The following is a 22,722-nucleotide window of genomic DNA, read 5'->3' as shown; positions in this document are numbered from 1 at the left end:
AACCCATTTCTGTTGAGTCGATCCCAAAGGAAGGAAATCAACGGCTCTGCCAGTCCTTCCCCAGTGAGGCCAAGTGCATCAGAAACAAACTTCACACTATTGTGGTGCTGGTCAGAAGCTGTGGATGGAGGATGGGAAGGGGCAAGACTTTAAATTGCTTTTTCCCCCATATTCTGACACTTAAAATGCAATCTTATGGTTTGAGGTGGTGCCTGCAGGTGACCCTGCCCCTGGAAGACCCCTGCCCCGAGAGGAATGATGGTGCCCAGTCACATGGGGACACCCCTTCTCTGCCAAGTGACAAGAGCCCCTTGTCCACACTGGCTGCAAACAGCTAGGAGCACCTCCTTCTCCTCATCTGCTGGCCAGTGGGGACAGCTCTCATGCCCGGGCTCGGGAGAGAAGCAGGAGCTACCGTGTGTCCAGGAAAAGTCCCCCACCACAGCGCTTGTGTTGACTGAGAAGCTCACTTAGTCGAGGGAACCCCACCAGGTTCTGTCTGACAATGACACCGAAGTACCTCCTGAGCCAGACAACCCAGACAAATCCCTGTCCACACGAGGTGGGATGGGGTGAGCACACAACCTGACAGGTGGCCTGGGAAGGATACGGAGGGAAAAGAGAGGCGTGAGACTGTGTCCACATGCACAGGAGCAGAGAGAAATGCTTTGGAGGCCTTAGTCACTGCTGATGTTCTTTGGCCAGAATGAAAATCCTTGTAGGACATGACAAGGACCACCTGGCTCTCATGGGCCCGGTGCAGGAGAAATGCTGCTGCAGCCTCCCCTTCTTTACCTCAGGGCCGGCTTGTCTTGTGAGGCCTCCTCATCCTCAGGCCAGCTCCTCCTCAGCCCCAGAGGCCCTGGTCAAGTGGGGCAGGGTTGGTCTGGATGCTCGGGCAGCCCTGACAGGGCTTGTACTTGTTTTTGCAGGAGGACGACCGTCACCTGAAGGTGTTCTGTGAGCTCCTGGACCTGGAGACAGGCAAAGTGGCTCAGTGGCTGTGCAATCGCAAGATCATCACAACCTCTGAAACGGTGGTGAAACCCATGACCAGGTCCCAGGCTGTCAACGCCAGGGACGCGCTGGCCAAAAAGATCTATGCCCACCTGTTCGACTTCATTGTGGAGAAGATTAACAAAGCGTTGCAATTTTCAGGCAAACAGCACACTTTTATTGGTGTTTTGGACATTTATGGGTAAGATACTCTTCCGTGAGCCCCTCTTTCCTCATTTAAATATCAAATGCCCCGTTTCATTCTGGTTCCTTTTTTCTGTTTTACATGATTAGAGAGGTCGAGTTCTCTGTTTTTGCATGTGTGGGTGTTGAATACAGTCTCCAGGATTACAGTGTGTTTTACTTAGAGTGCATTAAATAAATGCTAAATAAAATAAAAATAAATAAAAGCAACATCAGGCGCTAGCTATCTGCCAGTTACCATGCTGCATGGTTTCCAGGCACTTTCTTACTTAATCCTTAAACAACCTTCTGATTATCCTCATTCTGGAGAAGAAATAGCCAGGGCATAGAAAGATCCAGCAACTTGCCCAGGGTTGCTCTGCTGGTGAGAGACCCTGCAGTGTGAGAAGCGGCCCACTCTCCAGAGGCTCCCACTTGCTTCTGTTTCCTTACAAAGCCCACGAGATGCAGAGCACCAGCAGGAGTACCTTTCCCATTTCACAGGGGGAACATAGTCACGACTGTCATACCTTCACCCAAGCTCACATGGCCAGAGGTAGAGCTCAAATCCAGGCCTGTTATCCACCAGCCGCCTCTTCATACCTAAATCCTTTTCCATTCTTAGATAATAAGGGTCATGTATTTGTCCCAGCCTGTCTCCAAGAGCAGACAGTTCTAATCCTTCAAGGGACGAAGCTCCCACATTGAAGTTTTGTTCGTCTTCCTCCCTTTATTTGCCTAGTCCTGCTTTTCTAAGCCCTGAGTCCAGTTCATATTTGCTGAAGATGATTCTAGAATGGGCAGAGAGAGTGGAGACAGGCCAGTGTGAACAGGATCCCAGGGGATCACCATCACCTAGGCCCTTGTTTATAGGGAACTGGCCTCAAAGCCCAACCCCTCCCCAGAACCAATACTGGTTTCTCAGTGGGCAACTGGGAATACTGTCCTATGAAAGACAGCTGGATTGTTCCACTGGGATCAGTGAAACAGATGCTCAACCCCTGCTGCCACCTGCTGGGGAAGGCTGGGAGAAAGGGGTGGAGAAGGGGCTGCAGGGATGCGGGTGAACTTTACCCAGGTGAAGAGAATCAGCTTTTCCCATGGCTGGTTAATGTGAGAACAGTGCCTCAAGGGAGTTACTTTGTTTAGTTTAGATCCTAAATTAATACATATGACTCCCAGTTAATAGTATATGTCAACAGTTATAAAATACTAGTCTAGTAAATTATTTACTTTGTCTTGTTTCAAAAAAGGATTTGAACAGCCAGTAAAAATAGTTCAAGTAAACTTTTATCAAGTAAGTCTTGTTTAACAATTGTCTCTTTCACTGTGGTGGGAACACATGATTGTTATATTATTCTCTATTCTTGTTTTATGTTTTTAAAGTGACTTTAAAAATAATAGCTCTTTGTTTTAAGGATAAGGAGCCCTGCTGGCACAGTGGTTAAGTGCTCATCTGCTAACTGAAAAGTTGGCTGTTCGAACCCACCCAGCAAGCATCATGGGAGAAAGACCTGGCAATCTGCTCCCTTAAAGATTACAGCCTAGGAAACTCTACGGGGCAGTTCTGCTTTGTCCTATAGGGTCTCTATGAGTCAGAATTGACTCCACGGCACACGACAACAACATTTTAAGGGTACATTATTTCATTTTCCCAACACATATTTATGTGCTAGGCACTGTTAGGTGTGATTGGTGAACAGAATAGACATGTGGTCCTGGCCCTCTGAGGAATTTAAATTTTGGTTGGGGAGACAGGCAGATAATTTGAGATAATTCTAATTCAATAATTCGAGATAATTCCTGTGAAGGGAATAAGCATGTGGGTGTGCTGAAGGTTAACTGGGGTGAGGAGCAGTGAGTGAGGAGACTAGCAGGCAGGCAGGAGTGGAGTCTGCAGGCCACGGTAATATGGAATCTGAATTTTTTGGCTAAGAGGGCCAACCTAAGACAAGAGTACTTGTAAATCCACAAGTACTTGTTAGAACATATTTTAATTTCAATTTTTAAATTAAATTCTTCAGAAATTATAAAAGTAACATGCTTGCTACCCTTTGTAAATTAATGCTACCCCTTCAAGAAAGTAAGCTCCCCTCAAGTGACAGTGCTGCCAGCTGGGGCGGATGCTGGCACGCCTTTCTGCATCATCCTCACGTCCACATTAATCTATGCCACTGAGCTCTCGCTGTGCACACCCTTCAGCTTTTGCGAGAAATAAGGAAGCCTCAAATAAAGGTCACTGTCATTGAAGACATTAAAGCTGAAGCTGTGAGCTTTAAGGTTTCAGCTGAGAGAGACATGAAGGCTTGTGGTTTCCCAGCTAGTTGTGTGTTTATTTTCTCTGGAACCAGAGTTGGAAAGGCCCAGGTCTGGGAGTCAGAACCATGGGTGTGAGCCCTGGCACTGCAGCATTCCTGAGGAACTCTCGAAACTCTCAGAACCTCAGTTTCTGCATCTGTGAGATGGGGCCTCTCTCAGTGTTAACATGAAGATCAAATGAGAGAAATTGTGAAAGCATTATGCAAACTGTTCAAATGTGAAGTGTTGTCATAGACACTGTGTGTCTAGCATTGTAAGTAACAGATTTAGGTCTTACCATGGGTTTTGACCTTCAGCTCTGCGTGCCCTTTCCTACATAGTGGAGGGGCAGAGGGACAGGAAAATAATCACTGATGTTTGACATTCCATTTCTGCTCCAGAGAGCCCTGGCTTTGGGCCAGCTTTGGTCTTGGAGCACTGTGACGTCCTTAACTACCCCCAGGCCCAGCCCTGGCCCATCAGGATGACCAGCCGAGCCTCTGGATCCCTGAGGTCCCATGTGGAGTGAGGTCACAACACTGTGTGGACTGCTTTCCAGCTGCCAGCCACCCTGGAGCTGTCTAGAGGACAGCTCAAGTCCTTCTCTTACCCTGGAATTATAAACTGAGCTAGAGAGGCTCAGTCAAGTGAGCCAAGATTCTCAGGGGACCATGGTGAGAACCGCAGGAACCTTTCAGGATTGGAGTGATCAGGAACAAAGGCTTTGAAGACATGAAGAGAGCTGTGGTCAAAATGCATTTCCTGCACCACTTGCTGGCCACTGCTAAGCACCTTCTTCTCTGCCTATCATCTGTAACAGCAGGGTTCCAGCAGTCCTCCACAGAGGGAGGCTTTAGGGTGAAGTGAGGTGATGCGCATAAATGCTTGTCTGGCCAGGTGGCACAGTTTGGTGGCCAGGTTTCACTTGACCCACATCATGTTTCACAGATTGGAGAGTTCACATCAAAGTCCAGATTTCTGGCTTCTCTTGAGAATCGGGTACTCTAACATCCTGGCCTACATTAACCCATAGTCACAGCTGGCTAGAGCTGAGTAGCAGCTGCCCTTTCGGACAACAGGGTTTGGCATAGGCCCCACACCACACGCTGTTGTTATGTCCAGCCTCCTGTCCATTTCTGTCACCTGCCAGGCTCTGCTAGGCTCTGGAGTTTGTAACTCCTGGGCAGCTAGGGACAGCTAATTGGAAGTCTGGGACAGACGCAGGGCCATGTCTGTCTTGTGTGGGATGGATCTACTGGGCATTGGTGTCCTTGCCCTTTTCCTCCAAGAACTTGTAAGCACCCCTTGAGGGGGCAAAACTGCCATCTCTTCCCTCAAGGGGCAAGGAGTAGGGGAACAGAAAACTGCACTTCTTTTTTCATTTAAAGAACAGCTGTCAGGCAGGCAGGCTCCTGGCTGAGTTCTGACACTAGCTGTGTGACCTTAAGTAAGTTCCTTACCCTCTCAGAGTCGGTTTCCTCATTTATGAAGTGAGGATAGGAATGCTGGTTTTAGCATCGTTGTCTGGATTAAATCAAACACCATATTGTGGCATGCCTGTTATAATGCCTGGATCGTGGTAGGTGCTTTATACAGACCAGATTCCTTCCTGCCCCCGGAAAAAGGTAATTTAAAAACTGACTGCTTGTATATTAAAACCAGAAGCTTTGAGTCATATTTAAAACTTGCAGAAAATATAGCAAACTTTTAAGCCTATGAAGTTTGTCTAAAAAAATTTACCTGTAAATGAATGCATATGTCCTTCTTCAAGTTCTATTTTAACTTTGTTTAAACTGTATTTCAGTTTTGAAACCTTTGATGTGAACAGCTTTGAACAGTTTTGCATCAATTATGCTAATGAAAAATTGCAACAGCAGTTTAACCTGGTAAGTGACTACTTCTCTAGAGAGGATGGGGGTGTGTGTGAGAGAGAGAGAGAACATGGTGAGAAGAGGGGCTTGGTGAGGCTTCAAATCCCGGGATTTTTAAGGGAGTCACATGCTAAGTCACTGCACCACCTTGTGGCCATGGCTTGAAATTGCACCTACCCACCCTTCTGCTGTGCCTTTTGTGCGCCACCTGCCAACGTTTTAACTTCCGTTCCACACCTGCCACTCTTGAATACAGACCCTCTGTGCAGACAGACCAAACTAGTTAGTTGCGTGAAGGTTCACATTCCTGCGAACTTCTATATCTTTGCGCCTGTCGCTCACACCTGTCCTTGCTTCATCCCTTCATCTCCACCTGGCTAACTCCTGCTTATCCTTTCAGATTCAGCTTCCCAGAGAGGCTTCCCTGATGCCTCCCTGTCTCTTCTGGGCTAGGAAACCTCCCTCCATGCTTGCCACTGACTGGGCTCACTGCCTCCAGGCTTGCCCTCTTTGGAGGGCCCTCCCCGCCCCTGGCTGGCTACCCTCTGCCCCTGGCTGGACACCCCACCCCACCCTAGCCCACCCCACCCCTCACTGGGCCCCACCCCCACACCTGGCTGGGCCTGCTCCTGGCTGGCGCTCCCCACCCCTGGGAAAAAGCCACGTCCTGAATTCTCTAGGGAGAACATATCTGTATGCGCCATTGCATCACCATCTAGTCACAACTGTGCTCTAACTGTACAACCTCATTCAGTTATCAACCGCTTATTGAACTCATTCACTGAGCTCCCGGCTGTTCTCCTCACCTCCTACCCCTCCAGCCTGCCAGGCAAACTCATTCAACCTCCAAGATGAGCGTGAGCCGGGCCCCTGGGAGCTTCCCAGATACCCTTATGGCCGAACAAGTGATGAACAAAGATTTCCAAGTTGTCTTCTCCCACGGCCCACAGCCAACACTCTCGAATGGGCTGGCCCCCACCCAGCAAGGCTGCTTCCAGCCAGAGAGGCTAGGTCGGTTCTTGGGCAGGACGGTGCTGTAATCAGGAAGCCTCAGGCAGGGAGGGGCCGGAGGACCACACTGAGGCCATGCAGTGCAGGGGCAGGCCAGCCCGGATCTTACACACTAGGATGTGGGATCCCACTGATGTGCTACGCTGTGCTAGAAAAGCAGCATTGCTTATGGATAAACGGATGTTGCCTCTACTTCAGGGTCTTCTCCTTTAAACACAGTCGTTACAAATCAGTAATTTATCTACTTTTTCCAACCCTTATGTTCACTCTTTGGAAGCACACTTTAATACTCTGTTTTACTTTCCATATTGTGGATTCCCAGCATGTCTTTAAACTTGAACAAGAAGAATATATGAAGGAAAATATCCCTTGGACTCTGATAGATTTTTATGACAACCAACCAGTTATTGACTTGATTGAAGCAAAAATGGGCATTTTGGACTTACTGGATGAAGAATGCTCGGTAAATTTTTAAAATAATTGCTTTTATTTTCAGTTTCTGAATAGCACCAGATGAGTATCTTTCAAAGTGGATTTTTTTTTTTTTTTTTTTGTGAATGGACATGGCGCGTCCTGATGTGTTACTCAACGGGTTGGATGTTAATGCTGGGACATTAATCCATAGCCGGAACCCCACCCTCAGCATGTGTATACCACCCCTGGGTAGCATGTGACAAGTAACGTCCAACAAGGAGGTGCCCTTTGAGGCTGTCCCTCAGTGTGTGTAGAGTGGGCATGGACACAGCAAGTGACTCCACTCCAGCTGTTAATGACTAACAAGGAATTGAGTTTTCTTTTACTTCCTGATTCTTGTGTGTCATCAGAAGGTGTAGCTGAAAAATCAACATCACACGATGTGTGAGAAGAGGGCTCTATTTGCGGTGTGTCAGCCCGCAGTGTCCCTAATGGGGCCGTGGGAGGAAATCATCTCTAGGAGGTTATTAATTTTTTTTTGTTTGGAGGTTATATTTTGAGGCTTAAACATGAATTTTGTTTCTTTTTTAAAGATTTATATGTATCAAAAATTATTATTATTATGTTGAAGACTTATTGGACTTTTCCTTCTAGAATTTTCAAATCCATGATTCTTTTCATGATTTAGCCTTCCTGGTGCCTCATGCGCTTCAACCACCAAAGTGGTATAACATCAAAGGGCTGGCATCTGGAATGGGCCAAGAGTTCTGGAATGATCTCCTGGCAGCCAGGTGGCCTCTTGGAAATTCTTGTCTACACAGATTTTCTCTAGGTGACCAGTGTCACAAGGAATTAATGCAAGAATGATTCAGACAAATGGGGGTATTGGAGTCACTGAGTTGTGGCTGAATATAATTGATAGTTTAAAAATCACCAGTATTAAGAATAAGTCTTGCAGCTAGCTTAATTGGAGGAGGTAAGATTTTAGTTCAAGGAGGTAGTTACTTAGGCAGTAAAACAAAAGAAAACTATTCTCCTGAAGTGGGATCTGGGGCGAAGGGTATAGGAGGTGAGGGGTGCTGGAGACTACAGTTAGGAGCCAGTCTTTTCTCATTCAACTGAGAATAAAAGTCATGTTCATGTAATGGAATCCATGCTGTTTTTTCCTTGAGCCTTAAGACTTCTTTGGGGAAAAAATAACTGCCAATTTTGCATAAATAAAATTCTTCATTCTTAAGTTATTATATGGTCATTTTCTTTTAGTTTGAAACTTTTTGTTCTGAAAGGTCGTTGATGTACCCATTTAAATATCACCCTAAAGATTGTTAAGATCAAAGAAAGATTTATGTCTAGAGTTGCTAAAAAAGGGATTGTGGATCTACCACAGTTCACTCAGAGTTTCAGGTAGTATTGTTTTCTTAGAGTAAATGCGTTTCCTTACCTCTATGAATCTTGTGTCTCTAGTTTTGTCACTTGCTGTTTGGTTTGCTTTTGCTTTCCAGCTGCCACATGGAACTGATGAAAACTGGCTTCAAAAGCTTTATAATAATTTTGTGGACAAAAACACCTTGTTTGAAAAACCCAGAATGTCCAACACATCTTTCATCATCCAGCACTTCGCTGATAAGGTACCAGCACTGTCTGCCCCAGAGCCAGAGCCGTTTCCTGAGAAGAGCAGGCAGGACATGGACTTTTGTGATTGCATTCAAAGTTGCACTCACGTGTAGCTTTGAAAAAGGTCACATTCTGTCTTTGTCGGGGCTCTCTAGAGAAACAGAGCCAGTGAGGTGTGTGTGTACATATATATATATATATATATATATATATATATATATATATGTAGCAAGAGAGAGAGACTGGTTGATTTACTTCAAGGGATTCACTCACACAATTGTGGGGGCCAAAAAGTCCAAAATCCGTAGGTCAGGCAGCAAGCTAGAGACTCCTCCTGGTTCATGGGATTGTAGGGGGCTGACATATCCAAAATACGTAGGTCAGGTGGCAGGCTAGAGACTCCTGCTGGCTCATGGGATTGTGGGGGGCTGACGAGTCCAAAATCTGTAGGTCAGGCAACAGGCTGGAGATTTCTGCAGGCTTGTGTTCCAAGATCCATAGGTCAGGAGATGGGAAGAATGCAGAGCTGAGAGAGAGAGAGACAGACAGCTATCTGCTGAATTATTTAGTCTGAAGGCAGACCACACCCTAAGGAACTCCCCTTTCAACTGCATTAATTATATTCCATTCAGTTACATTATTGAAGATGATTACATCACATCACCTAGTCTGATGTTTGGCAATACCACTGGGAATCATAGCCTAGCCAAGGTGACCCATCACATGTATGGTTGTGGGTGTGTTTCACATTTCTTAATGTGTTTTAATGACAAAATACAAGAGCCTCAATAGTACTGCCTTAAAGATAAGTATGCTATTAGTGGACCTTATTTCTGATTTTTAGAATTCATTAGCCTCTTATTAATTTTTTTCCCTATGAAATTGTTATAGTCAAGACAGTGTAATTGTTTCCTATGATGAAAGCTATATCTTTTTTTTTTTTTCATTTGAATAGATGTTGGCTTTATTATGACAAGTACGCAGGTTTTCAATCCTTTTTTTTTTTATTGTACTTTAGATGAAGGTTTACAGAACAGATAGTTTCCCATTAAACAGTCAGTACACATATTTTTTTACGACATTGGTTAACAACCCCACGACATGTCAACACTCCCTTCTCGACCTTGGAGGACATTTTTTTTTTTTTTTGCTATCTTTTTTTGAGGTTCTCCTTTTTTTATCAAACTGTAATGTATTTATTATAATGGTCACATAAGTTAACTTCTAGGGATCTTTTTCTTCTTTATATGTCTCTTATTTTTTACAATGCAAATATTACTTTTATAAAAAGAAAAACAATGTTTTAAAAGGTACATTATAGACAGCTTAGAAAATAGAAGGGAAAATAAACAAAAGTCACCATGACCACCTGTCCTGAATATATGTTCTCATCTTATTTTTTTTTCCATAAGGAAGCTCCTACCACCCCCACCCGCCCTCACCCCAGTGCCATTTCCCAGTCGGATGTTGCTCCAGTGGCCTACCCTAGTGCCAGAGATCATGTGACTAGCCTGCAGGGTTGTCTGAATACACGTGGGTGGCAGAGCCTGAGTCTCAAGAGGGGAGAGGACAGCAACCTGGGAAGCTGTCATAATGTTAATGGGTGAGAGGAGCACTGTTAACAAATGAGTCCCAGAAGAGATGCATATGAAATGAATGATGGTAAAACCATTGCAGTCGAGTCGATTCCGACTCCTAGCAACCCTATAGGACAGACAGAGTAGAACTGCCCCATAGGGTTTCTAAGGAGTGGCTGGTGGATTTGAACTGCTGACCTTCTGGTTTGCAGCTGTAGCTCTTAACCCTTGTGCCAGTCAAATTATATTTTCTAGTTGGTACCCTTTATAATTTCAAGGTTCTGGTCCCATGGGGAAAAGGAAAAAAAAAATCAGATTCCATAAAAGCACTTCCAGGGCCTCTCTTGATAGTATATAGTTCTGTACACTTAATTCTTTCAACAACACTTCCAAGAAGTCCCTCTTAAGAGAACTGTGCAGCATTTTGAGTGGACTATGGATTAGTGGGAAGAAATCACATGCACTATAAGATTAGCTCAGGTTCTCAATTTAATTAGCTGAAGAAATAAAATTGTAGTGAAAAGTGATGGGCCAGTGAGGAATACAGGCACAGGGGCAGGGGGCAGGGGGCTGCTCCTCTCAGCTCTCTATACTGTGTGTAGTGGAATTGCTGTATAAACAGAAACTCAGTTTCCTATTGTAAGATTGCCCTTTATTGCTTGTTCTTAAAAAAGGAAAAAGAGAAAAGAAACTAGTGGGACTTCGATGCTGCCTGCTTCTGCCTCTGTTGAAAATTCATTCCATTCTTTGCATAGGTAGAGTATAAATGTGAAGGTTTCCTCGAGAAGAACAGAGACACTGTCTATGACACGCTGGTTGAAATCCTGAGAACAAGCAAGGTTTGTAAAGTGCTGAGAGATAATTCATGATATTCGCTGTGTAACTGGCATGGGTGTAGATATGTGTTAGGAAGGAGTAAAAAGTGTGTGTGTGTGCACAGGCATGTGTCTTTGTGTGCCTGTGTGTGTGTGTTGCACGTGTGTGTATGCATATGTGTATGTTCACTCTCTAGGCAACGGCAAGTTATAGTTCATAAATACAAAAAAAAACTATTTTTAGAATTGGTACTAAAATATTTTTCTAGCTTCTGAAAGCATGTGAATCTCCACTGTGTAGAAAATCAGAAATCAAATGTGCAGATGCCAGAGAGGAAAGGATAGCTAATATAACCGTTTAAAGAATCACAATTCACATTTTATTCACTCATTCGCAGATGTTTATATAGCACCTACCACATGCCTAGCGCTGTCCTAGATTCTGGGGGTGCAAAAGTAAGTAGGGCAGACCGGGTTCTTGCCCTCTCAAGGAGCAACATAACCTTAAGCACGTGAGCGTGCAGCATTAGGTAGTGCTAAGTGCATGAAGAAAACCCAGGCAAGATGGAGAATGAGGGCCACAGGCCTTCGCAGGCTTTAGTTCTGTGTGATGAATTGTGCTACCAAAAGACTAACTTCATGGTTTTTTTCCTTTCCACTTTAAAAATTTCTTTATTAAATTTTGAGAATAAGAATATTTCATACATGATAATAAGCCTTGACTTTTGTGAAGATTTGCTTACTAGATTCGTCTGTTTCCTTCTTCTAGAAGAACCAGGCCTTTGCTGATGTTCAGGTGTTTTGACAGTTTCCCAAATGAGCATGAGCACTTCCACTAATGATCATAAATAAGCCACAGGCATGATAACTTCAGTTTTTCAAACAGATTTATGATAGGGAATTCAATGTAGAAGGACCTGCATCTTATATACAAAATTAGTTGACTTAGTTCGCCAGTTATTTACTCATCCCCAAGCTTGCCCTAGGTCTAGTCTGGATGAACGCAGATTGTGCAGAAGCACAGGTAGGTCTCTCCACAAAGCGCACATGCTAATAGAGACATAGGAATTTCAGATTCCCTGATTTCTTGGCGGCATACAAGGGTGCATTAGGCAGGGATACTGCCTTAAAGGAGTTTACCAATGTTTGCTTTAAAAGAAAAAAAGATGAGACTCCTCTAAGAGAGAAGGAAAGACATTGAAAGAAATAACCTTAAAAGAGGCACAAATAAAAAAGTAAGACAGTTTTGAGGAAGTTGGGGTTAATTCATGCTGGGGCCCCAGGGAAGACGCAGTGAAGGGGTGGGGCTGGGGGCCGTTTTAGCAGAACCTTGATTGGGAGGGTTTGGGTCTGCAGGGAGGAGACACTGTGTGAGCCCAGGCACAGGTAGAAATATAAACATTTCCACTTTTCTGCCTTTTTGTCATTCACAGTTTTTCCCATTCTAGGAAAGAAGCCCTAGGTCCTCCCTAGTGAGGACAGTCCCCTTGTGGGTAATAGGGATTTGGCCTTAGAGATTGACTGAGGCTGGGACTTTACTCCACTGTTTAGATGGGGTTATTGTGACCGTTCATTTGGCTTGTACCAGCTGAGGACTGTGGACAAACACTTGGGCACTGAAATCCTCTCTGTTCCTTCCAGTTTCACCTCCTGGCCAATTTTTTTCAAGAAAATCCAGTTCCATCTTCCCTGTTTGGTTCAACGATCACAGTTAAATCTGCAAAACAAGTGATCAAGCCAAACAACAAGCATTTCCGGACCACAGTTGGGAACAAGGTATGGAGAAGGCATCTGAGAATGAGGGGCTGAGGGTGCAGGCCATACCCTGGGGAGCTCATAGGACCCGCATTCCGGGCCTCGACACAAGCACTGGGCTCCTTTAGATGTCAAGTACACACTAATGGAAAGAAAAGCAGATCTGTGATGATTATACCTCAGCCTCCACAGTGGTACACACCTAAGCACGCTGCACTTTGGCACAATGACATGATTTACTAACCTTGAGGCTATTTGGGAGCATTAGACAGAGCACTGTTCTGTCTAGAACGTTGGACAGCTTCACTCATAAACATGGCTGTGGATTGAAACCCTTTGTGGCAGATTTTTGTGCATGAATTCACTCGTCTTCTTCTTGAGTGAGGCACCAAGGCTGGACATCCGGTTACTGTCTCATTTCCCTAGTGCTACTGTAACACTAATACAGGTGGGAGGCTTTCAAGAACAGACGTTTATTTTCTCACAGTTCTGGAGGCTAACAGCCATTATCAGGGTGTCAGCCTTGTCGATTCCTTCCTTGTCGGTAGTCCCAGGTATTTCTTGGCTCCTTGGCATTCCTTTGCTCGTAGACAATCCTCACGTGGCATCTGTCTTCCCCGGTGTGCGTGTCTCTGTCTGTTCTCTTTTTATAACTTAGAAGTGGTTAGGTTTATGATCCACCCTACACTTATATGACCCCATTAACGTTATTAAAGAAACCCCCCTATTTCCAAACGGGCTCATATTTACAGGATCAGGGGTTAGGACTTAACACATATTTTGGGGGCTACAATTCAATCTGTAGCAATTACCTTAATCTAAGCATTAAATTGTCTCAAAACACTGGCTCTCTGGCCTTGTTTCCTAGTTCCGCAGGTCTTTGTACTTACTCATGGAGACCCTCAACATGACCACGCCCCACTACGTCAGGTGCATCAAGCCGAACGATGAGAAGTTATCCTTTGAGTGAGTATTCTCACGCAGCAGCAAATGCAAACACAGATGTTGTTATGATGTTGTAGAGTTTGCTTACGATTGTCTTGAACTTTGTTTTTTTTCTTCTTTTTCTAATGATTCAAAACAGTCCTGCCCTTACAAATAACATTAGCACAACTGCCCTGGCTAAGTCACCTCACCCCCAGGGTCAAGCCAAGGGACTAGATTTGAAAAAATAGTTTACAACTAAAGGTTATGCATCTGGGGAAACCAGAACATGGTACTTGATTATAAGAAGAATCTGTGTTTGCTTGTGGAAGAAAGGCTGTAAAAGGAGCAAAAATTTGTCCTCACACATTGTCTGAGGAGTTAGCCTGTTCTCTGCAGTCCCAAGGACAAGGTCGGACACCTGTGAGGAAGCTGAAGAGGGTCTCTGTTGGCTTTCTAGAGCTGTCTGAAAGGAATGAGCTGCCCATGAGGTGGTGTGTCTGGTCAGACCTAGACCTGCTGGGTGTTTTGTAAAGGAAATCAAAGCATCAAGTGGGTGCTTGAACGAGAGGAGCATGAATGTTTCTTTCCACCCTGGTTGTTGTTTGAAGCTCAGCCCAGCTCCGTCCAAACACCAGCTCCCCCACAAGCCTTCTCGCAGTCACCTCCATCATAATCAGTTGCTCCCATCTGCACATCCCCACTGCAGCTTTCTGAGCTCTTTCACAGGAGGGGCTATTTTCGTCTGACATCGGCATGTTTAAGTATGCTATGTGCCCAGCATCTGCCTGTTTTCTCAGAGGTCAGAGTCCATGCAGCCATGTCACTCCTGTCTACAGCATATTTATTGCTCTGATGGTTTAGCAATGTAAACTTGTCTTCTTTAAGGTTTAACGCCAAAAGAATTGTTCAGCAGCTGCGAGCCTGCGGCGTTTTGGAGACGATTCGCATAAATGCCCAGAGCTACCCTTCCAGGTACGTTGCCGTCCTTGTTTTGAGGACAGAATCTCCAACTTCAGGTCTGTGCTGAGCTCCATGGGTGTGACTGCCGTGCCTTTTTGTCACACATTTCTGACTTCTGTAAGAAGGCCCCAGGATTTTTCCCACTCTCCTGTGGGAAGGCAAGAAGAAGGTGAAAAATAGGCCATGTGTGGAGACAGGCCACTATCAGCACCACCCCACACCTGTCTCAGGGGCTAGTGATGGCTGCCTGCTGCCTCCCCAGTGCCCCCAGGAAAGGGAGCTAGCAGCAGGGGAAGGGACAATTGCTGGGCAGAGCATTAACAAAGACAGTCCTGTAAGCAGACAGATGTGCTCAGGGGGTGGTTTTGGTGGTGTCACAGGAGGGTGTGGGCCATAGGTCAGGGCCATCAGCAGCAGACCAGACCCCACCACCATCACCACCAGGCAGCAGTGGCCGATAGTGCCTTTCCTAAATTCCTTTGCAGACTCCCTGAGGTTCATGTCTTTGGTTTTCCAGGTGGACATACATCGAGTTCTATAGTCGCTATGGTATCCTCATGACCAAGCAGGAACTTTCCTTCAGTGATAAAAAGGAGGTGTGTAAAGTGGTTTTACACAGGCTCATCCAGGTTAGTCTTCATGCCCTTCTGGAGTCTCCCAAATATGTTTCTTCACCTTAGCTTTAGAGTGTCAGGGATGTAACTGGCCTGAATTGGGCCCCAAGCATCTGTGTGTGAAGGAGGTCAGAGCAGACACTCACTGGGGCATGAGCGCCTGCAGCAGAGGCTTCTCCAGCACCCAGACTTGAACCCTGGTGCCCAGTGACCTCCAGCTGCTTTGTTCTCCCAGAATCTAGGGACTTCCATGGGCCTGGCTGACCAGCCAATAGTACCATCAGTGTGACAGGATTTTGAAGTCAAGGGTGGCTCCATTCATAGCGCTCAACGTGGGTTTTCATTTTTGCTGAAGTGGTGAGTGATGGTAGAAAAAGAGATGGGGAAATTATGATGGCCAGGAAAAGGGGGTAGTGAAGAGAACCCAAAATGAAGACAGAAAACCGAATCTTCCCAGATTCTTCTACTCTTATGCGGAAGCCACATGAAAGAGGCTGAAGTTCTCCAGCAGCCCAACTGATAGTCACTGATCACACGCATACCTCATCCCCACAGATGGAGACCTTGACCTAAAAAAGTGGCTTAAACAAACAAGTCAGCATGTCAAATGCTAGATCATGATCAGAATTGTTCTGCTTTATGCCAAAGAACAGATATGTCAAAATAACAAGGTTTTTGGCATCTTTGAATCTCTAAACATCTTTTCCAAATACTATAGAAAATCTGAAAGATTTTATTTCGGATTGTATCATTTTTTTCTTCCAGGATTCTAATCAGTACCAGTTTGGTAAAACCAAAATTTTCTTCAGAGCAGGACAAGTGGCTTATTTAGAGAAACTCCGATTGGATAAACTGAGGCAAGGTTGTGTTGTGATACAAAAGCACATCCGTGGCTGGCTCCAGAGGAAAAAGTTCCTTCGAGAGAGACGAGCTGCCCTGATAATCCAGCAGTACTTCCGGGGTCAGCAGACTGTGAGGTATGTTGGAATTGAGGAAGCCCATTGCTGTCGAGGCGATTCTGACTCATAATGACCCTATAGGACAAAGTAGAGCTGCCCCATAGGGTTTCCAAGGAGCAGCTGGTGGATTTGAACTGCCGACCTTTTGGTTAGCAGCCAAGCTGTTAACCTCTGCACCACCAGGGCTCCTTTGGAATTGAGGAAAATGTGTGGAATTATAGGGCTTTCTGTGCTGACCATCTCCAAGGGGAGGGACCTGTCAAGGACAAGGGGCCTTTCCCCTGGGACCTAAGGCATAGATGTGTATGTAGGTCCCCTCCAGTGGCCATGAGCCTTGAGGCAAGAAGGCGTGTTCCTCAGGGACAGGAAGTGCTGACTGCCTGGTGAGCCGTGTGTGTTCAGAGGTGGCAAGCAGGACCCTGAAGGCAGCAAGCCCTGATCAGGGTATGCTGAAGAGGGTAGAATCCTCATGAGACTGGGCCCCTCTCCCATGGAAGAGAAGTCACCTGCACACACAGGGGCAAAGCCTGCCAGAGGGGATCCATGGCAAAGCCCTGCCAGCAGAGGTGTCACAGAAAACCCTGGGCGGAAAGACCGGGCTGCACTGGAGCAGCCCCAGCAGAGGGCATGGCTGGGTGGAGTGTGTTCCACCGACCACACCGACCCCACCATGAGCAGAGCCACCCTCCCCAAGGGGTCCTGAGAAGTCCACACAACACTGCAGCCACTGAACAGCCTCATGCACTGCACAGCTCTCAGCAGCATCAGTGTGCCTGTGGGAGAGTGTGGAGCCAGGGTCACTCAAGAGGCTGTGCTGGGCTGGCCAGTGAGGCAGTCATTCTTCCAGATGAAGGACATGTTTCTGTATATCTACCCTGTCTTCACCCTCAGGGTGTGTGAGGATAGGTTGGGATGGCAGGTGTTGAAGGGTCAGGCCATGTCTCTGAGCCTGGCCTTTCTCTGGGCTTGAGCCCTGACCTCTGGTGACAACTGGGCTTCTCCACATGGCTGGAGCACCACACAGTTCATCTCAACACATCCCAAATTCCCACCAGACAACCTCATACACACACACAGCCAGGCTTGCTTGCTCTCTCATGCTTCTGTGTTCAGTTAATAAAGCAGTCTCTGGGGCAGGAAACTCTAGACTTATCTTCTGCCTGAAACCATGCTTCCCTTCTGTCTGGGAATTACCAAGGCCTGGTAATTCTACCCCGACTTGCATCTGTCCCATTCATTTCATTGTAGATAAAGGTGTATTGGAACATAGCCCATGCCCTTCTTTAGGCCTTCATCACTGTAGCCTCCTCCTGCCTCCTTTCTCTCCCATCTTCCTAAGCAGGGCACTGACTGAGCCCTTGCTCTGCTCGTGCCTTTAATGCTCCCTGTTTCCTACAGAAGAATGTTCAGTCTTTGAGGTGCCATTCAAGGCCCTCTGTGGCCTAGATGCAGTCATACACAGGGAAGCTCCATGAGGATGGGGACCATATTTGTCTTGTTCCCCACTGCATCTAAACCTAGGACTTAGCACAGCAGCTGTCACTTAGTAGGTGTTCCTTAAATATTTTTTCTTTGAATAAAAAATGGTACTTATCGACTTTACTTACCTCATTGACCACTAATTTTCTCCATGTCTCCTGTATTCTAGCAATTCCAAACTAATTCCCTTTTTCTGAATATTTCTGTCACTGCTGGGTCTCCATGTCTTTGCTCCTGCTGTTCCCTCCCCTGAAATGCTTTTTCCAACCTTCACTGTCTATAGAAATCCCACTTCCCCATCAAGGGGCAGCTCTTCCCAAGCAGGATTGTTCTTCTCCCTATGCTCTTGCTTACAGATGTATTTAGTAGTTATTTTTCCTTTTACATTAGATGGTTGTTTATAAATTTGTTTACTCCATAAGATTGTAAACTCTGAAGGCAGGAACTTTGTCTTCATTGCCAGTCCTATAGACAGGGATCAACAAACGTTTTCTGGAAAAGGCCAGACAATAAATATGTGGGACATACATATGGTCTTTGTTGCAACTACTCAACTACTCATTGCCACATGAAAGTTGTTGTTGTTAGGTGCCATCAGGTTGGTCCCGACCTATAGTGAAACACTGGCCGGTCCTGCACTACCCTCACAATCGTTGCTATATTTGAGCCCATTGTTGCAGCCACTGTTGAGGGTCTTCCTCTTTTTCACTGACCCTCTACCTTACCAAGCGTGATGTCCTTCTCCAGGGACTGGTCCCACCTGATAAAATGTCCAAAGTAGGTGGGACGAAGTCTTGCCATCCTTGCTTCTAAGAAGCATTCTGGCTGTACTTCTTCCAAGACAGATTGTTCGTTCTTCTGGCAGTCCACCTTTCACATGCATATGGGGTAATTGAAAATACCATGACTTGGGTCAGGTGCACAGTAGTCCTCAAAGTGACATCGTTGCTTTTCGACACTTTAAAGAGGTCTTTTGCAGCCGATTTGCCCAGTGCAATACATCGAATACATCATCTGATTTCTGGACATTGATTGTGGATCCAAGTAAAATGAAATTGTTGACAACTTCAATGCTTTCTCTGTTTATCCTCATGTTGCTTATTGGTCAAGTTTTGATGACTTTTGTTTTCTTTATGTTGAGGTGCAATCCATACTGAAGGCTGTAGTCTTTGATTTTCATCAGTAAGTGCTTCAAGTCCTCTTCACTTTCAGCAAGCAAGGTTGTGTCATCTGCATATTGCAGGCTGTTAATGAGTCTTCCTCCAATCCTGATGTCCCATTCTTCATATAGTCCAGCTTCTGAGATTACTTGTTCAGCATACAGATTGAATAGATATGGTGAAAGGATACAACCCTGACACACACCTTTCCTGACTTTAAACCATGCAGAATCCCCTTGCTGTGTTTCAACGACTGTCTCTTGGTCTATGAACAGGTTCCTCATGAGCACAGTTAAGTGTTTTGGAGTTTTCCATTCTTTGCAGTGTAATCCATAATTTGTTATGATCCACACAGTCGAATGCCTTTGTGTAATCAATAAAACACAGGTAAACATCTTTTTTGTATTGTTTGCTTTCAGCCAAGATCCATCTGACATCAGCAATGATATCCCTTGTTCCATGTCCTCTTTTGAGTCCAGCTTGAATTTCTGGCAGTTCCCTGTCGATATACTGCTGCAACCACTTTTGAATGATTGTCAGTGAAATTTTACTTGCATATGATATTAATGATATTATTCGATAATTTCCACATTCTTTTGGATCACCTTTCTTTGGCATAAATAAGCATAAATACGGATTTCTTCCAGTTGGTTGGCCAGGTAGCTGTCTTCCAAATTTCCTGGCATAAGTGAGTGAGCACCTCCAGCACTGCTTCTGTTTGTTGAAACATCTCAATTGTCAATTGCCATTCCGTCAGTTCCTGGAGACTTGTTTTTCACCGGTGCCTTTTGTGCAGCTTGGACTTCTTCCTTCAGTACCATCAGTTCTTGATCATATGCTTCCTCCTGAAATGATTGACTGTCGACCAATTCTTTTTGGTACAGTGACTCTGTATCCCTTCCATCTTCTTTTGATGCTTCCTGCCTTGTTCACTGTTTTGCCCACAGAATCCTTCAAAATTGCAACTTGAGGCTTGTATTTTTTCTTTAGTTCTTTCAGCTTCAGAAATGCTGAACGTGTTCTTCCTTTTAATTTTCCAAATCCAGGACTTAGCACATTTCATTGTAATACTTTACTTTGTCTTCTTGAGCCACCCTTTGAAATCTTCTGTTCAGCTCTTCTACTTCATCATTTCTTCCATTCTCTTTAGCTACTCTATATTCAAGAGCAACTTTCAGAGTCTCTTCTGACATTCATTTTGGTCTTTTCTTTCTTTCCTGTCTTTTTAATGACCTTTTACATTCTTCATGTATGATGTCCTTGAAGTTGTCCCACAACTCATCTGGTCTTCGATCATTAGTCTTCAGTGCATCAAATCTATTCTTGAGATGGTCTCCAAATTCAGATAGTATATACTCAAGGTGGTATTTTGACTCTCACGGACTTGTTCTAATTTTCTTCAGCTTCAACTTGAACTTGCATAGGAGCAATTGATAGTCTATTCTGCAGTCGGCCCTTGGCCTTGTTCTGACTGATGATACTGAGCTTCTCCGTCGTTTCTTTCCACAGATATAGTCAGTTTGATTCCTGTGTATTGCATTTGGCAAGGTCCACATGTATAGTCACCATTGGTGTTGTTAAAAAAAGGTATTTGCAGTGAATAAGTCATTGGACTTACAAAATTCTATCATGTGGTCTCCAGCATAGTTTCTATCACCAAGGCCATATTTTCTTTTTTTTAATTGTACTTTAGATGAAGGTTTACAGACCAAACTAGCTTCTCATTAAACAATTAATACACATATTGTTTTGTGACATTGGTTGCCAACCCCACAACGTGTCAGCATTCTCTCTTCTCAACCTTAGGTTCCCCATTACAAGCTTTCTGTCCCCTCCTGCCTTTTCGTCCTTGCCCCTGGGCTGGTGTGCCCATTTAGTCTCATTTTGTTTTATGTGCCTGTCTATTCTTTGGCAGAAGGGTGATCCTCAGGCATGACTTCATTACTGATCTAAAAGGGCATCTGGGGACCATAATCTTGGGGGTCCTCCAGTCTCTGTCAGAACAGTAAGTCTGGTCTTTTTTTTTTTTTAAGTTACAATTTTGTTCTACATTTTTCTCCAGTTCTGTCCGGGGCCCTCTATTGTGATCCGTGTCAGAGAAGTTGGTGGCGGTAGCCAGGCATCATCTAGTTGTACTGAACTCAGTCTGGTGGAGGCAGTGGTAGTTGTGGTCCACTAGTCCTTTGGACTAATTTTTCCCTTATGTCTTTGGTTTTCTTCATTCCCCCTTGCTCCAGATGGGGTGACACCACTGGAGTATCTTAGATGGCTGCTCACAGGCTTTTAAGACCCCAGACGCTACTCACTAAAGTAGAATGTAGAATATTTTCTTTACAAACTATGTTATGCATTTGAGCTAGGTGTTCCCTGAGACCATTGTCCCTACAGCCCTCAAACCAGTAATTTGGTCCCTCAGGGAGTTTGGACGTGTCTATGGAGCTTTCATGACCTTGCCTTTGTCTGGTTGTGCTGCCTTCCCAGTATTGTGTACTGTCTTACCCTTCACCAAAGTTACCACTTATCTGTTGTCTATTTAGTGTTTTTCTCTCCCCACCTCTCCCCTCCCTCATAACCATCAAAGATTGTTTCTTTTTGTGTGTAAAACAATATTTGTCCTTTTGTGATTGACTTATTTCACTCATCATAATGCCCTCCAGATTATCCATGTTGTGAGATGCTTCACAGATTCATCATTGTTCTGTATCATTGAGTAGGATTCCGTTGTGTGTATATACCATAGTTTGTTTATCCATTCATCTGTTGATGGGCATTTAGGTTGTTTCCATCTTTTTGCTATTGTGAATAATGCAGCAGTGAACATGAGTGTGCATATGTCTATTTGTGTGACGGCTCCTACTTCTCTAGGATATATTCCTAGGAGTGGGATTGCTGGATCACATGGTATTTCTATTTCTAGCTTTTTAAGGAAGCGCCATACTGTTTTCCAAAATGATTATATCATTTTGCATCCCCACCAGCTGTGCATGAGTTCCAGTCTTCCCGCAGCCTCTCCAGCATTTGTTATTTGCTGTTTTTTTGATTTGTGCCAGTAATGCTGGGGTGAGATGGTATCTCATTGTGGTTTTGATTTGCATTTCTCTAATGGCTAGTGATTGCGAGCATTCCTTATGTGTCTGTTAACTTCCCAAATGTCTTCTTTGGTGAAGAGTCTATTCATTTCTTTTGCCTGTTTTTTAATTGGATTATTTTTCTTTTTGTTATAGAGGTATTGGATTTTCCTGTAGATTTTAGAGATTAGACCTTTGTCCAATTTGTCACAGCCAAAAATTTTTTCCCAGTCTCTAGGTCCTCTTTTTACTCTTTTGGTAAAGTCTTTTGATGAGCATAAGTGTTTAATTTTTAGAAGATCTCAGTTATCTACCACTTCTACTAAAGGTATTTCAGAGGATAGAAAAGGATGGAATACTCCCAAACTCATTCTATGAAGCCAGCATAACCCTGATACCAAAACCAGGTAAAGACACCACAAAAAAAGGAAAATTACAGACCTCATGAACATTGATGCAAAAATCCTCAACAAAATTTTAGCCAATAGAATTCAGCAACGTATCGAAAAAATAATTCACCATGACCAAGTGGGATTTATACCAGGTATGCAGAGATGGTTCAACATTAGAAAAACAATCAACATAATCCATCACATAAAACAAAAGACAAGAACCACATGATCTTAACAATCGATGCAGAAAAGGCATTCGACAAAGTTCAACACCCATTCATAATAAAAACTCTCAAAAAAAAAATAGGAATAGAAGGGAAATTTCTCAATATAATTAAGGGCATTTATACAAAACCAACAGCTAACATCATCCTGAATAGAGAGACTTTGAAAGCAATCACCTTGAGAACAGGAACCAGACAAGGATGCCCTTTATCACAACTCCTATTCAACATTGTGCTGGAGGTCCTAGCCAGAGGAGTTAGGCTAGAAAAAGAAATAAAAGGCATCCAGATAGGTAGGGAAGAAGTCATAGTATCTCTATTTGCAGTTGATATGATCTTATACACAGAAAACCCCAAACAATCCACAAGAAAACTGCTGGAACTAATAGAAGATTTCAGCAAAGT

The 22,722-nt window shown here is 44.5% G+C and overlaps 1 protein-coding gene across 1 annotated transcript in view; it reads left to right on the top strand.

Moving 5' to 3' along the window:
• Positions 1–22,722, top strand: part of MYO5C (myosin VC) — a 121,259-nt gene that overhangs the window by 45,866 nt on the left and 52,671 nt on the right. The window contains exons 10-19 of the mRNA XM_004377672.1: positions 933–1,198; positions 5,282–5,363; positions 6,682–6,822; positions 8,276–8,401; positions 10,720–10,803; positions 12,421–12,555; positions 13,403–13,500; positions 14,347–14,433; positions 14,939–15,050; positions 15,801–16,012. Coding sequence (XP_004377729.1) covers positions 933–1,198; positions 5,282–5,363; positions 6,682–6,822; positions 8,276–8,401; positions 10,720–10,803; positions 12,421–12,555; positions 13,403–13,500; positions 14,347–14,433; positions 14,939–15,050; positions 15,801–16,012 — 1,343 coding nt within the window. The remainder of the gene's footprint in view (positions 1–932; positions 1,199–5,281; positions 5,364–6,681; positions 6,823–8,275; positions 8,402–10,719; positions 10,804–12,420; positions 12,556–13,402; positions 13,501–14,346; positions 14,434–14,938; positions 15,051–15,800; positions 16,013–22,722) is intronic.

This window comes from Trichechus manatus, unplaced genomic scaffold, assembly GCF_000243295.1.
Source record: "Trichechus manatus latirostris isolate Lorelei unplaced genomic scaffold, TriManLat1.0 scaffold00052, whole genome shotgun sequence".
Lineage (NCBI taxonomy): Eukaryota > Metazoa > Chordata > Mammalia > Sirenia > Trichechidae > Trichechus > Trichechus manatus.
Note: the sequence above shows the minus strand (reverse complement) of the source record. Positions and strands in the feature narration are given on the sequence as shown.